This window comes from Anguilla rostrata, chromosome 7 (assembly GCF_018555375.3).
Source record: "Anguilla rostrata isolate EN2019 chromosome 7, ASM1855537v3, whole genome shotgun sequence".
Taxonomy (NCBI): domain Eukaryota; kingdom Metazoa; phylum Chordata; class Actinopteri; order Anguilliformes; family Anguillidae; genus Anguilla; species Anguilla rostrata.
Window position 1 is genome coordinate 16,339,208 of NC_057939.1, and position 12,556 is coordinate 16,351,763.

General features: G+C 43.5%; 1 protein-coding gene across 9 annotated transcripts in view; it reads right to left on the minus strand.

The window, feature by feature from the left end:
* Positions 1 to 620: 620 nt before the first annotated feature.
* sox5 (SRY-box transcription factor 5) overlaps positions 621 to 12,556 on the minus strand; it is a 174,345-nt gene continuing 162,409 nt past the window's right edge. For 8 of the 9 annotated variants that reach the window (XM_064343195.1, XM_064343194.1, XM_064343192.1 and 5 more), the window contains 4 exons: positions 9,140 to 9,239; positions 8,666 to 8,839; positions 7,045 to 7,261; positions 621 to 4,900 (listed from right to left, as the gene is read on the minus strand). In XM_064343195.1, coding sequence (XP_064199265.1) covers positions 4,600 to 4,900; positions 7,045 to 7,261; positions 8,666 to 8,839; positions 9,140 to 9,239 — 792 coding nt within the window. In that variant the 3' untranslated portion in view covers positions 621 to 4,599. The remainder of the gene's footprint in view (positions 4,901 to 7,044; positions 7,262 to 8,665; positions 8,840 to 9,139; positions 9,240 to 12,556) is intronic. The other variant, XR_010331213.1, reaches the window with a different exon arrangement.

The following is a 12,556-nucleotide window of genomic DNA, read 5'->3' on the forward strand; positions in this document are numbered from 1 at the left end:
GCGGAGGATGACAACTGGCTGCTATTGGCACATGACCCTAAAGGCAGCATGCCTTTTATGGGATCGATAAGGCGTTTCCTTAGGTAAATCAACATGAACAGGCACGCGAGTTTTATTTTCAAGCAATTGGCATTCATCAATCTGCTACCCCTGGGATATGTACAAAATCAAAGGTCTGTTCATGAATCTCACGTTGTTTTTTTCGTAAGAACTTGTATTAAAAGCAAAAGCATTAAATTAGAATTAAAGAAAAGTTTTGTGAATGAGGTCCAATATTTTAAGTATCAGTTGATGTGTAGGATAATATTTCATGTTTAAACCTCTGTGCGAGAAGGTGGTTAACAGCAGCATGCTCCTTTAACTATCTTATCTGTACTTGCCTCCTTTCCACATATAGTGAACATGATTTGAAAAAGATTGTTCAGTTGTTGACAAGGTTATGCTTTCCTTTGTTGTCTTTATAATTATGTTTATTAAAGATCTGTTTTTGTGATATCATGCTGAAAATAAACCCAGCTGGGGGAGAAATAGGCACATCAATACACAGAAATGCTGTACATAAAAAATGAAAAGAAAAAACTTATAGCAAGCCTACATATGACTAAAATGTGAACTTTCAGTAACGTATCTGCTTATTTATTTATTAATTTCACAGAAAGTATTTTTGCAGTTTTCACAACAAAAATGGCAGAATTGCAAATAGTTGGTCCAATCTACTTGTCCTATCTAGTAATTAGAAATTCTTGGTTACATGGTGGTGAAGTCTGATAGCTCAGTGATTGGACAACCAAGTGTTTACATACTAGTGATGATGTCCATCATACAAAACAGAGTATCTGGTAAAAGTTCTTGCTAGGCCCATCAAGGCAATATAGACTTCATTACTGCATCAAAGTACTCACCAAGCTCAGCAAGGCATTACAGATCACATGACTGTCGCAGAAAGCACTCACCAGGACCAGCAGGGCATTACAGAACTCATTGCTGTCTTTATTAGAGCCTTAACTGGCAATAATACTGAAAAAGTGAACTCGGAACAGAAGGTGTCAACCCACGGCTTTTTTTCTTTTTTTTCTTTTTTTTGTAAGAGTACATCAACATCTGCTCTTATTGTGGCATGGATAACACAACAACTGCTCTTTTTGTGGCATGGATAACATCAATAAAAGACAAAAGAAATATACAACTTATATTACACTGTGTTATGAACAAAATATAAATCTATACCTCTTATATTTACAAAATTATCTTTAATTTCAAGTTGAGACAGATAAGTTTGTTTACTCTATAACTTTGTTTTGAGCTCCATTTATGACTTTGATTGTCTTTTATTTTTTTTCATCAACATTATTATTACTGCACTTATTATTGTTGTAGCAAACAGCATGCCTGCTGAAGTGAGTAACTCCACCCCCTCCATCACATCAATCACATGCCTCTAGCTCCTCCCCTTAAAAAAGCTTTCTATGCTGTTTGTGTAAACTTTTCCTCAAGAATAGGGTCTAACAATGGAGTGGATCAGGATTACTCTGGCAGGGTGTGACCATGTGGATCATTGCCTCACACTGTACGATTATAAGGATCACTTTCCTGCAGGCAACTACGCTATATAGTAGGGCATGGTTGTTGGGGGTCACTGTATGATATGGTGACTGTGATGGTAACTGACTGGCAGGGTATGACAGTAAGGATCACACTCTGGCAGCTCACCTGAAGAATTGACATGGCTAAGCCATGCTGTGGAGCTAAAACAAAGCATTTTCTCCAGGTCAGGAGATACATAAACAAAACATGTCATCTTCCATGGCCATAGCAACACGGTGGAACATCACTGGCATCATAGGCATACTGTCCAAACCAGACACTGGTCCCTTGCTACAACGATCTTCGGTTGTACACATATAGGGGTGTAAACAGTGTAAACTTTGAGCGTATGTAGATACACAGCCAAAAGCTCCTGTATAGAGGGGGCAGCTCTGTGATTAGCTGCTAGACCTGCCCATGACACCCATAATCTGGCACAGTACCCTGTAGACTGCATGATTCATCGCAAGACCGTAGGTGGGTGGAGACTGTGGTCCAAACCAATGATGTTCCAAGGCGTTGCATGTGAAAAAATCCCAGCAATTGTGAGCCAGGCTCTTTTTGTTCAGTGAAAACTGGGTACAATATAATTTTTCTTCATCTTCAAAAAAGAGGACATTTCACATTATACATAAACCATTACAAAAATGTGTTCTTTTAGTTGTCCATACAGAGTGCTTTAAGAAATGGGTTTGGACATGAAAGTTAATGAGGATGCACAACTGAAAGTAAGTCTTTTCTCCTTTGCAACAGCAGTAAATTGTACAGACTCCTCAAAAATAACAGCGTCAACAGGATTATTATTATTATTATATAATAATATATAATAATAACAACAAAAACATAATAATAATAATAATAATAATAATAATAATAATAATAAAAACAAAATAGACAAAAATCTCAAATCAAAAGTAAAAAGATACTCTAAGATCTAAATACCTAACAGCTAAATGTACTGCTCTTTTTATAAGCAGTTTCATAAGGTAATAAATACCCAATAAAGGAAAAAATAAATTATACATAACATACTAAACGTAGGAACAGCTGACCATCATAATTATTATTAATATTATTACACTAGAGGCAGATTGATTGAAAAAAATACAGTATTTAAATACAAAGGAAACACTGACATGCAGAATGTGATGGGTTCCTCCCAATAAGAACAGCAGAGTGAAGGACAGCAGTGATCTAAGCAGATCAAATTTAACTTGGGGATGAAAGTTACACCATTTCCAAGAGCTGAATCAATGGTGTGCTCACGTTTCCAACAGTCAAACACCTTGTGCCAGGTTCCTTCTCAGACACAACTATAAAGCCGGTGGTTGTTATTATGAGTGTGTAACAAACAGCCTTTACAAACAGTATAAACCCACAGCCCAACCTGTATAGAGAATACACATGTAGTCCTGTGTTTTACATGTATAAACCCACAGGCATGTATTTACAGAGGGTATAAACTCACACCAAAGCCTTCACAGAGTGTATAAGCTCATGGCCCAGCCTTTTACAAACTGAATAAATTCTGTGTAGCCTTGTCATTAGTGTATAAACATACAGCCTCACCTTTACAGAGTGTATGTACCCATGGTCCAGCCTTTACAAAGGGGGTAAACTCACGATCCAGCCTTTACAATAGGTAAGGGTGTATAAATAAGTCACCAAGGAACAGGGTTGGCTCTGCAAGGACATAAAATGATTCTCAGTAGCTGTGTAACTGTGATCGACTGTGATTCCCAAATCTTGCATCACAGTCCACTGACATGCTGTACAGCTGTTCACATTTCCTAAGCTTTTGTGGATCAGGGAAATTAATAAAGGGTCTTCTCTGCAAACCAAGGAATTAATATAAGTTTTCTCTCTGGGGTAATTATGGTTTCTGCCTGTCTCCTCTGATTCGGGCAGTGGGAGTTCTTAGGACGTGACACACCCGTGCAGCTAGAGAGAAACTCAGTCAAATGCTGAGTACTGTATCCTTCCACAAGAAGTGCAACTGTTCAGCATCCATGGGAAAAAGCAACAATATATTCATATATATGTATATATTTATATATTTATATATAAAACAATTGCAAATGTAGTCAAAGTGTACGAAGGACAAGGACAATGGAAAAGGTGAAGTTTCATCCCCCGAGCTGCTTCTGAACATTTCTACCTCCTGTCACAAGTCCTCTTCACCTGAGAACAGCACGTATGGACAGCATGGGCGGAATGGAGGGGGGGAATAAAAGTGAGACGCACGCGGGGCGGGAGGAGGTGAACGAGATCACAAGCTGCTGGTGGTCCGGGATTCGCGGGGATTGTCTAAAAACGGTCCTCCCTTCTCCCCCACGGCGTGGGACGGCGCGCCGTCCCGACCGTGGGCGAGGGGCTGAAAAGCGTCGCCTATTCTCAGCGCGCGGCACAGATTTGGCACTTCCTGTTGGCTGCAGTGTCTGTATGGACGACTGACAGAGAGAATCTGTCAACAGCTTCGAGCTGGAGAAAAAACGAACCGCGAGAGAGAAGCCTCGTCTTCACTCATATCAGGTGCTTTTTCCTGAAAGAAAAAAAAATGTAAAACTCTTTTTTTTATTATTTTTCTCTTAAAAGTGTAGCACAAAAACATCAAATCACATTCACAAGCCACTTGTTGGCACCGTGTACCTGAGTGAGAATATAATAGAACCCAAAAAAAAAGCAGTTTGAAAGTGTCTTTCTATCAACAAACAGGTCCAGAAGGTCATATTTCAGTGCTTTGTCATTTTTACGTCCCATAGCTTATTTAGTTATTTTTTCTGATGCAGGGTTCAGCAGACGTCACGGCGGTTAATTGTTTCCTTTAAGACTTTTTCCTCTGTGTAACAGTCACTGTGAGACAGTCCTGTGATTGGCTGCTGAAACCGGGACAGGTGGGAGCGGCTTGGTTCTGACAGAGTCTTCGGTGGTTAGTAGGTGTACGGGGGGAGGGGGGAGGGGGGGGGGGCGTGGGCGTGATATGGGTGGGGTCGGTCCCCTCCGGCTGATCCCAGATCAGTGGGCCTGTGTAACGAGGTTGGTCTCGCTGTCGCTGCCGTAGTCACCGTCCTCATCGTCGTAGTCAAAGTCGTCGTAGACATCGCCGTTGCTGTCGTCCAGGCGCAGCTCCTCCTCTTTGATGCGTGGCTCCTCCCCTTTAGGACCACTCAGGTATCTGCTCTGGATGACGGGCGTGGCTGGCTCCGGGCTGCTGGACATGCTGGAGTGCTCAGAGGGTACCTGCGGGGAGGGCATGCCTGCCATGGAGAGGGCCCCAGGGTACACTGCCGATGCCAGGGGTAGCTGGCTCTGCTGCCTACAGAGAGTCACAGAGGAGACTGTGATTAATACAGCCAAACAATTTCATAGGTATTCCACTAATTAAAACATTGACTCTATATTAATACAGACACAGATACTAATATGAAGTTACAAAGCCTCATTGTTTTTGTTGATAGTTGGTTGGTAAAGTCCTTGCGAAAATGGGCACCACAAATGTTAAACTGCTGGGGTTATTGCAATATTGCAGTGCCAGTGGGCCTCCAGAAATGAAACCCATTTGTTTGTGGGTCTCTTCATTTTTAGAAAAGAAAAAAGCACATTCTCTGGATGGCACAATGCTTAGCTATTTCCAACTTAGCTTGCCTACACAAAAGAAAAAAATATAAGTAGAAAGGATTTCACCGGTCTTAGCATTTTAGTGCCATACATTGTGCCCAGCTAACCCCACCCCCTGAAAACCAGCCGTTTAGCCTAGGGGGAAAGCAAGCCAATCTCGGCACATGCTTTTCTAAAAAAAAATTTTTGTTGTTGTTGCAAGAATCATTTAAAAATATTTCTGGGCCATTAGTGAATGCAAAAGAGTATTAAAACTACACATCAGCAAAGAATTCAAATTTCAGTTTCCTGGGCCTTTAATATGGATACATACAGCACATCAGTAACGGTGTCATTGATGAATGCAGAGAGACACTCATTAATATAGATTTCAGGGCCATCAACTTAAACACAATATTTGCACTTACTGTAGCATACAATAATGTTGAAAGATTATGTTTTAATATCACTTTGAACACTATTAGAGTTTGTAGATAGAGGGAAAATGCTTGTTTGTAGTTCAAGGGAAACAATAAAAGGAAAGACATTCTGATTTCTATTTATTAACAGTTCACGAAAATGTTGGCTTTATGGGTATGTTTATCCTGTAATGATGACTAAATATCTGTCTTGCAAGACTCACTATACATTTAATTAAAAGCATGTTGTATTCCCCCAAATTTACTATACTGTGGAATCACAACTGACAGTGCCAATGTCGGCTTGGATGGCTCGCATTATACCACAGTACACTCGCATGTTGAAATGAGGTATTTTAAAGTAAATATCAGCCTTTTTAGAAAAAGGAGGCAAAATGCCCATTAAGCGCTAATGAGAATAAAATGGTTACTTTGAAGGCATGAAAGCCTTCCATACAATGAAAAATCACTGAGATTTGCATAACTGCTCAAAAAAAAAATAACCGTAAAATGGCACAACCACCTACCACTTAATTTGGTTTCTTTTTCTTGTGCTGGGGGCTGAGGGCCAGACCAGACCAGATTGTTTCCATTTTCAGGGCACAGTGCTGCCCGCGTGCAACATTATCCAAAGTGTGAAAAGCTGCGCGCAAGCCGCTCTCCTTCCGTTAGTATTTATACGCCGAACGGGAGACAATTTCAGTTTTTTTTTTTTAAATCTGTATTTTTTGTCATCAGGCTTTAGAAGCAGAAATTAACAATGAAGGTCGAAACAATTGAAATTAATGAATTAAACTACGATTTAATGCATTACAAATCATGCACTGTATATGTGTGTGTGTGTGTAAATGTATTAATAAACATTCACATATTGCCAATTATTGTACAAAGAGCTTTTAAAAAGGTTTTATTTTATAAATGGCTTTTGTTCAAAAATGTTTCTTTCATTGGGATAAATTATATAAATGTATTTTCAGGGACACTGTCATTAGGTGTAAATATGCTTAGAATATTAAGCATTGTGAGAAAATCTGATATTATGATATGAAGAGATCAACTGATTTCTCAGAATCTGTGATTTAGCTTCAGAAATCAAGCAATATAAGGAGGTAAATAAGTAAGGCACCTCCATTTAATCATGAGGTAAATATTTACAGGATGAAATATAAAACTGTTTTTAACATATAATTATTTCAGCAGAGTTGTTATGGTACACACAGCTCCCCATTGTTCAGTATTAAATTCCACAACCAGTAATTTTCTCACACTTTAAGAAATGACATGACAGTTTATGGAAATTTTTTTAAAGGATTTGATTTACTATTCCTAATATTTAAAATGTTTTTTTGTTTGTTAAGTAAGCTGAAGAAGCATTGGCCTCGCACACATAGTAATGCTGGTGCGCACAGATGTGCATGGGTCCGTTCTGCGCAGTCATGCTTACCCCACGCTGAAGTACTGGCGCATCTCCTGCCTGCGGTTGCGCATGATGGCCTTGTACTCGCCGATGCGCAGCTTCTTGCCGTCCACCAGGCAGGTGCGCTTGGGGCGGGGCTTGTACTTGTAATCGGGGTACTTCTCCAGGTGCTGCTTACTGAGGCGCGCCTGCTCCTCGTAATATGGCTGCTTCTCCAGATTAGTCATGGCCTTCCAGCGGGACCCTGAGAGGAAGACACAGTCAGCACTCCCGTATGAGCGTGCATGAGGAGACACACATGCACAGGCATGCACACACACATACACGCATGTGTACACACACGCACACACACACACGCACAAGTGCACACGCGCACACACACACACGCACGCACACACACACGCACATACACATATGCACACATGCACACACCTGCACCTGCAATGAGTGCACGTGTGCGCACGCTTGTGTGTGTGTGTGCTGGATTTACACCCTGACTCTCACTACTGTGTGTAATATGAAAAAGCTGTCTCGGCTGGCCCAGACATGGAGAAATAGGAAACTCCTTCTGTTAACAATTCAGAGCAGTGCCTTATTAAAACCACATTTCACTGCTGAATAAAATACTTAGAAGCTCTTGAAAATGTCAAACACAATCCCGGGGTGGGAATAAAATGTCAGACTAACTGAAGTGCTTGTTTAATGCATAATGAATCATATCATCATAGCTGGAGCCGGCTACTCCAGAACAATTCATTAATCGCCAGGGATTCAAGTAATAACAGTCGGGTTCTGCCATCCCTTTTCTCCATCCTTGTGATGATCACTGGAATTATTACAGGTGAAAGTGCCTATTTATGGTTTTTACAGATGTTTGCCAAACAAGAGATAAAAAAAATAGAAAAACATGACATTTGAGCCAGAATCGGTTCTTAGAGACGAGAAGTACAGTGAGCAGCCAGGGCCACACAGAGTGAGCTATATTTGTGGGGATGGGGGCAGCCTGTGTTTTTAGGTGGGCGGGGGGCACTGAGTGAGAAGTCTGTGTTTTTAGGTGGGGGGCACTGAATGAGCAGTCTGTGTTTTTAGGTGGGGGGGCACTGAGTGAGCAGTCTGTGTTTTATGGGGGGGCACTCAGTGAGAGTCTGTGTTTTTAGGTTAGGCGGCATGAGTGAGAAGTCTGTGTGTTTTTAGGTGGGGGGGCACTGAGTGAGCAGTTGTGTGTTTTAGGTGGGGGGGCACTGAGTGAGCAGTCTGTGTTTTTAGGTGGGGGGACACTGAGTGAGCAGTCTGTGTTTTTAGGCAGGGGGGCACAGTGAACAGTCTGTGTTTTTAGGTTAGGGGGGGCACTCAGTGAGAAGTCTGTGTTTTTAGGTTAGGCAGCATTGAGTGAGCAGTCTGTGTTTTTTGGTGGGGGGCACTGACTGAGCAGCTGTCTGTCTGTTTTTTGGTGGGGTGAGGGCACTGAGTAAGCTGTTTGCAGTGTGTGTTGGGGGGTAGGGCTGTACAAAAAAATCTCTGTGCTCTGGGACGAAGAGAGATGCCGTACGCTCCCGTGTGTTGGAGAAGTGCGGAGAGCATGAACACACAATGGGATTATCATGGATGTCCTCCCCCCTCTCTCTGCTCTTCCCAGGGGGTGTCTTACCCAGGATTTTGCTGATGTTGGAGTTGTGCATGTCGGGGAAAGCCTGGAGAATCTTCCTCCTCTCATCCTTTGCCCAGACCATGAAGGCATTCATGGGACGTTTTATGTGAGGTTCCCCGGCCCCTCTGCCCCGAGCCTCCCGAAACATCCGTGAATCAGACACGCTGGGACTGCCTGTGGGTGGGAGCAGAGAGGCGCATTATCCAACCAGCTCCTCCTCCACACACACACACACACTGAGCCACACACATACTGTACACACGTACACACATACAGAACCACACACACACACACACACAGAGCCACACACACACACGAGCACATACACACACAGAGCCACACACACACACACACACACACACACACACGCATGCACATACCCACACAAAGAGCCACACTCACTGGCACACACACACATACACGCACACACATTATCTTTTCACGGTCATAACTGAGCGAGTTTGAAAAGCTCACCATCTGAGTCTCCGCTCATGTTGAAGTCCATCAGGGTGTGGCTGAACTTTCCCTCCTCTGATTGCTTCAGCTGCTGTGACAGACTCTCCAGGGTCTTCTCCTATACAATGTACATACAACAGTCAGTCAGTCAATCAATCAATCAATCAATCAAGTAGGAAAGGCAACTCATTACAAAAGCAGAATAAATTCTGTGGTGTGAGTGTTTAGCACTTTAATGCACAAGCTGAAATATCATGCAGTAAATCAGTGACTGTTTTCTCTTGCACATTTAATCAATGAGGGCTTCCTCTAGGCTCGGTACCATACAGCGCTTCCCCAAAGATCCAGCAGGGTGCAGTGCATCCATTTCTACCACATAGATGTAGACAGAAAAATGACACAGTAGAAGGTGCTGTACCGGCAGTAGGAAATGGGTTGTTGGTGTAGAGGTGTGAGTGGATTTTGGTGTGGGTAGTAGTACGGTTGGTTTTTGTGGGACTGTTGAGTCAGATGTTGTCGGGAGTTCTTAATTGAGTTTGTCTGTGGATAATGGTGAAAGGGCTGTTGGTGCATGTAGTGTTAGGTAAGTTTTTGGTGTAGGGTCTTATTGGGATGTTAGTGTGGACAGTGGTGAGAGGGTTGTTGGGTATGGGCAGTGGTTAGTGGGTTGCTGGTATGGACAGTGGTGAGTGGACTGTTGGGTGTGGACAGTGGTGAGAGTGATGTTGGTGTGGAAAGTGGTGAGTGTGGCTGTTGGTGTGGACAGTGGTGAGGGTGATTTTGGTGTGGACAGTGGTGAGTAGGTTATTGGAGTGGACAGTGGTGAGAGTGATGTTGGTGTGGAAAGTGGTGAGTGTGATGTTGGTCTGGACAGTGGTGAGTGGGTTATTGGAGTGGACAGTGGTGAGTGGGTTGTTTGAGTGGATAGTGGTGTGTGCGATGTTGGTGTGGGCAGTGGGTGATTGTCTTAGCAGTCTTAGCAGCTGTAACTGTGCTGAAGCTATAACTGAAAGAATCAGGAAATCTGAGGCCGAGCTCTGACTTCAGTAGCACAGTATCCAAGCGCAAACACGCTCTTTAACTTCTGCCACTGAAACCCGCTGAGACGCAGTTAAAACAACAGCATGGACCGAAGCACCTGCTGTTAGACCTGAGGAGCATCATGGGTGAAGGTCAGCCTGTACAAATGATGAGAATAGCATTGAATATGGGCTTATTACGAGCCCCACTTAAACACGTGTGGCCTTCTATCCAAATACCCGAACGGCGTCCTCTGCCCTCCCCCTGCCCGGATCTGAGAGGTCTGCCTCGGAGAGCAGGGGGAGAGCAGCGCCCCTCCGCTCCCTCTTTCGGGTGTTCCGACGGGGCCACCTGCGGGACCATGCCCCCTCTCTCGGTTCGCACGGTGGCGAGCGACTGTGGGGCAACACTCCAGAAACGAGAGAGGGCCAGACCACACACCCCCATGGGTGTTTATTACACTCCATAAAGGCTGATTTACTCCACATTTGCATAACTAATGCAGCCTGCCTGCTCATTTACATTTCACACCCCCATCTCTGTAAATACATACTCAGATCTCCCTACCCAGGAGCTGCATTTACAACCTAATTATACAATTACAATACATCTCAAAAACATGGCCTCTTTAAAAATACACTTAACAGTGTCCCCTCCATTACGGCGTGACCTGTGCAGATTGGGATGCTGTAATGAAATGCATTTTTCTATTCTCAGTGATAGAATCAAACTGTTCCTCAGAGTTAATTGATCAGATTTGAATAAATGTGCTAAACAAACAGGGTTTTCAAACAGGAAGCAGTAAAGAGTGGACTATCCTCATTTTCTCTCACACGGCTGATGGGGGCGTGGGGTGGGGGGTAACAGCTGAAAAGAACGCCGAATCCTCATTTGCAGACAACTGCACACTTCCCCATAATTCAAAGTAAAAACGTTCAAAAACTACAGATAACCCTCAGCTACTTTCGGTGCTAATTGTCCAATAGGGCAGCTGGCTGTTGAATTCTGGAAGCGTTGGCACCTGGGTGACCAATGCGAAGAGGGCTCACAAGCTGCAGCTCTACTCCAGAGAGGGCCAACAGATTTGTCTTTTCGGCCCTGCAACAGGATATCAGCACTGCCTAGTTCCCTTTGTCATGGGGTGAAAGGTCGTTGGCACACAAAGAAAACCCAACAACATCCCACAGCCTGGGCAGAATCCAGTCTGGGGTTTCAGATTCACTGAAGGATTTGGCATCTGTCTGAAATTGGGAGAAAGGTGGGGTCCATGCTGAAATTCTGCAGTACACATCTATGGGAAGAAACTGGCAGCCCCTGACACAGAGAAATGACAGGCAAATGGGCAGTTGCGACTACATCGGGCTCAGAATACAGAAACAGAATAAAATGACACATTTTGGGAGACACTTAAATAGTTTATACTGACTGAGACTTTACTTGCACTGTGAGATTAATTATTTAAAGGATAATTACTGAAAGTCACACTCCTGACAAAGCTCCTCCCTGCAGTGTGTTTTAATAGAGTCCTGCCTTTACCATGGATACTTTACAAACATGCTCTCACTGTCTATAAAAGCAAAGGAGACCAGTTGTCTCCAACAAGTCAGATTATGCATGACTTTCTGGAGACATATCATATCTGACAGCAGTTATGAACGCGAGCTTCGCCATTGCTCTCTAATCTTTATATTCTGCCTCGTGGTGTCTATACCCCACCCTCCCTCCAACGATCAAGCCGTGAATGATTCTGCTCTCTGTAACACCCCCCCTCCCCCTTATCCAGCATCTGACAGTCTTCTGAGTGGAACTGTCTTGTCTCAGAGCTGCCTGACCCCATATGGCCTATTCAGGGCGTGTACAGCCTTCAAACGCCTTCACAGAAACGCAAGACAAGAGGAGGAAAAGGAAGAAAGGCAGCGTCTACAGTCAGCCTAAAGTCATGTGTTAAACAGCAGCTGATCTGCATTAAATCAGATTAAAATGGAGAGAGGCTGAAAGCGAGGGATTATTCTAATGTAGCTCCATCAGCAGAAGAGCAGTCAGGACAATTACTGCCATCGGTACTGAGGAGTGATCTGTAACCACAGTTAAAGAGAACAGCCAAGCGCTGGGCCTTCCTGTAACCACAGCTAAAGAGAACAGCCAAGCACCGGGCCTTCCTGTAGCCACAGCTAAAGAGAATAGCCAAGTATCAGGCCTTTCTGTAGCCACAGATAAAGAGAACAGCCAAGCACCAGGCCTTCGTGTAGCTACAGCTAAAGAGAACAGCCTAGCACCAGACCTTCCTGCAGCTACAGCTAAAGAGACACACCAGCTTCCGTAGCCACTCAAGAGCTGCATCAGCCCGTAGCCAAAGCTAAAAAGAGCTGCCAAGCATCAGTCCTTCCTGTAGCCACAGCTAAAAATGACAGCTAA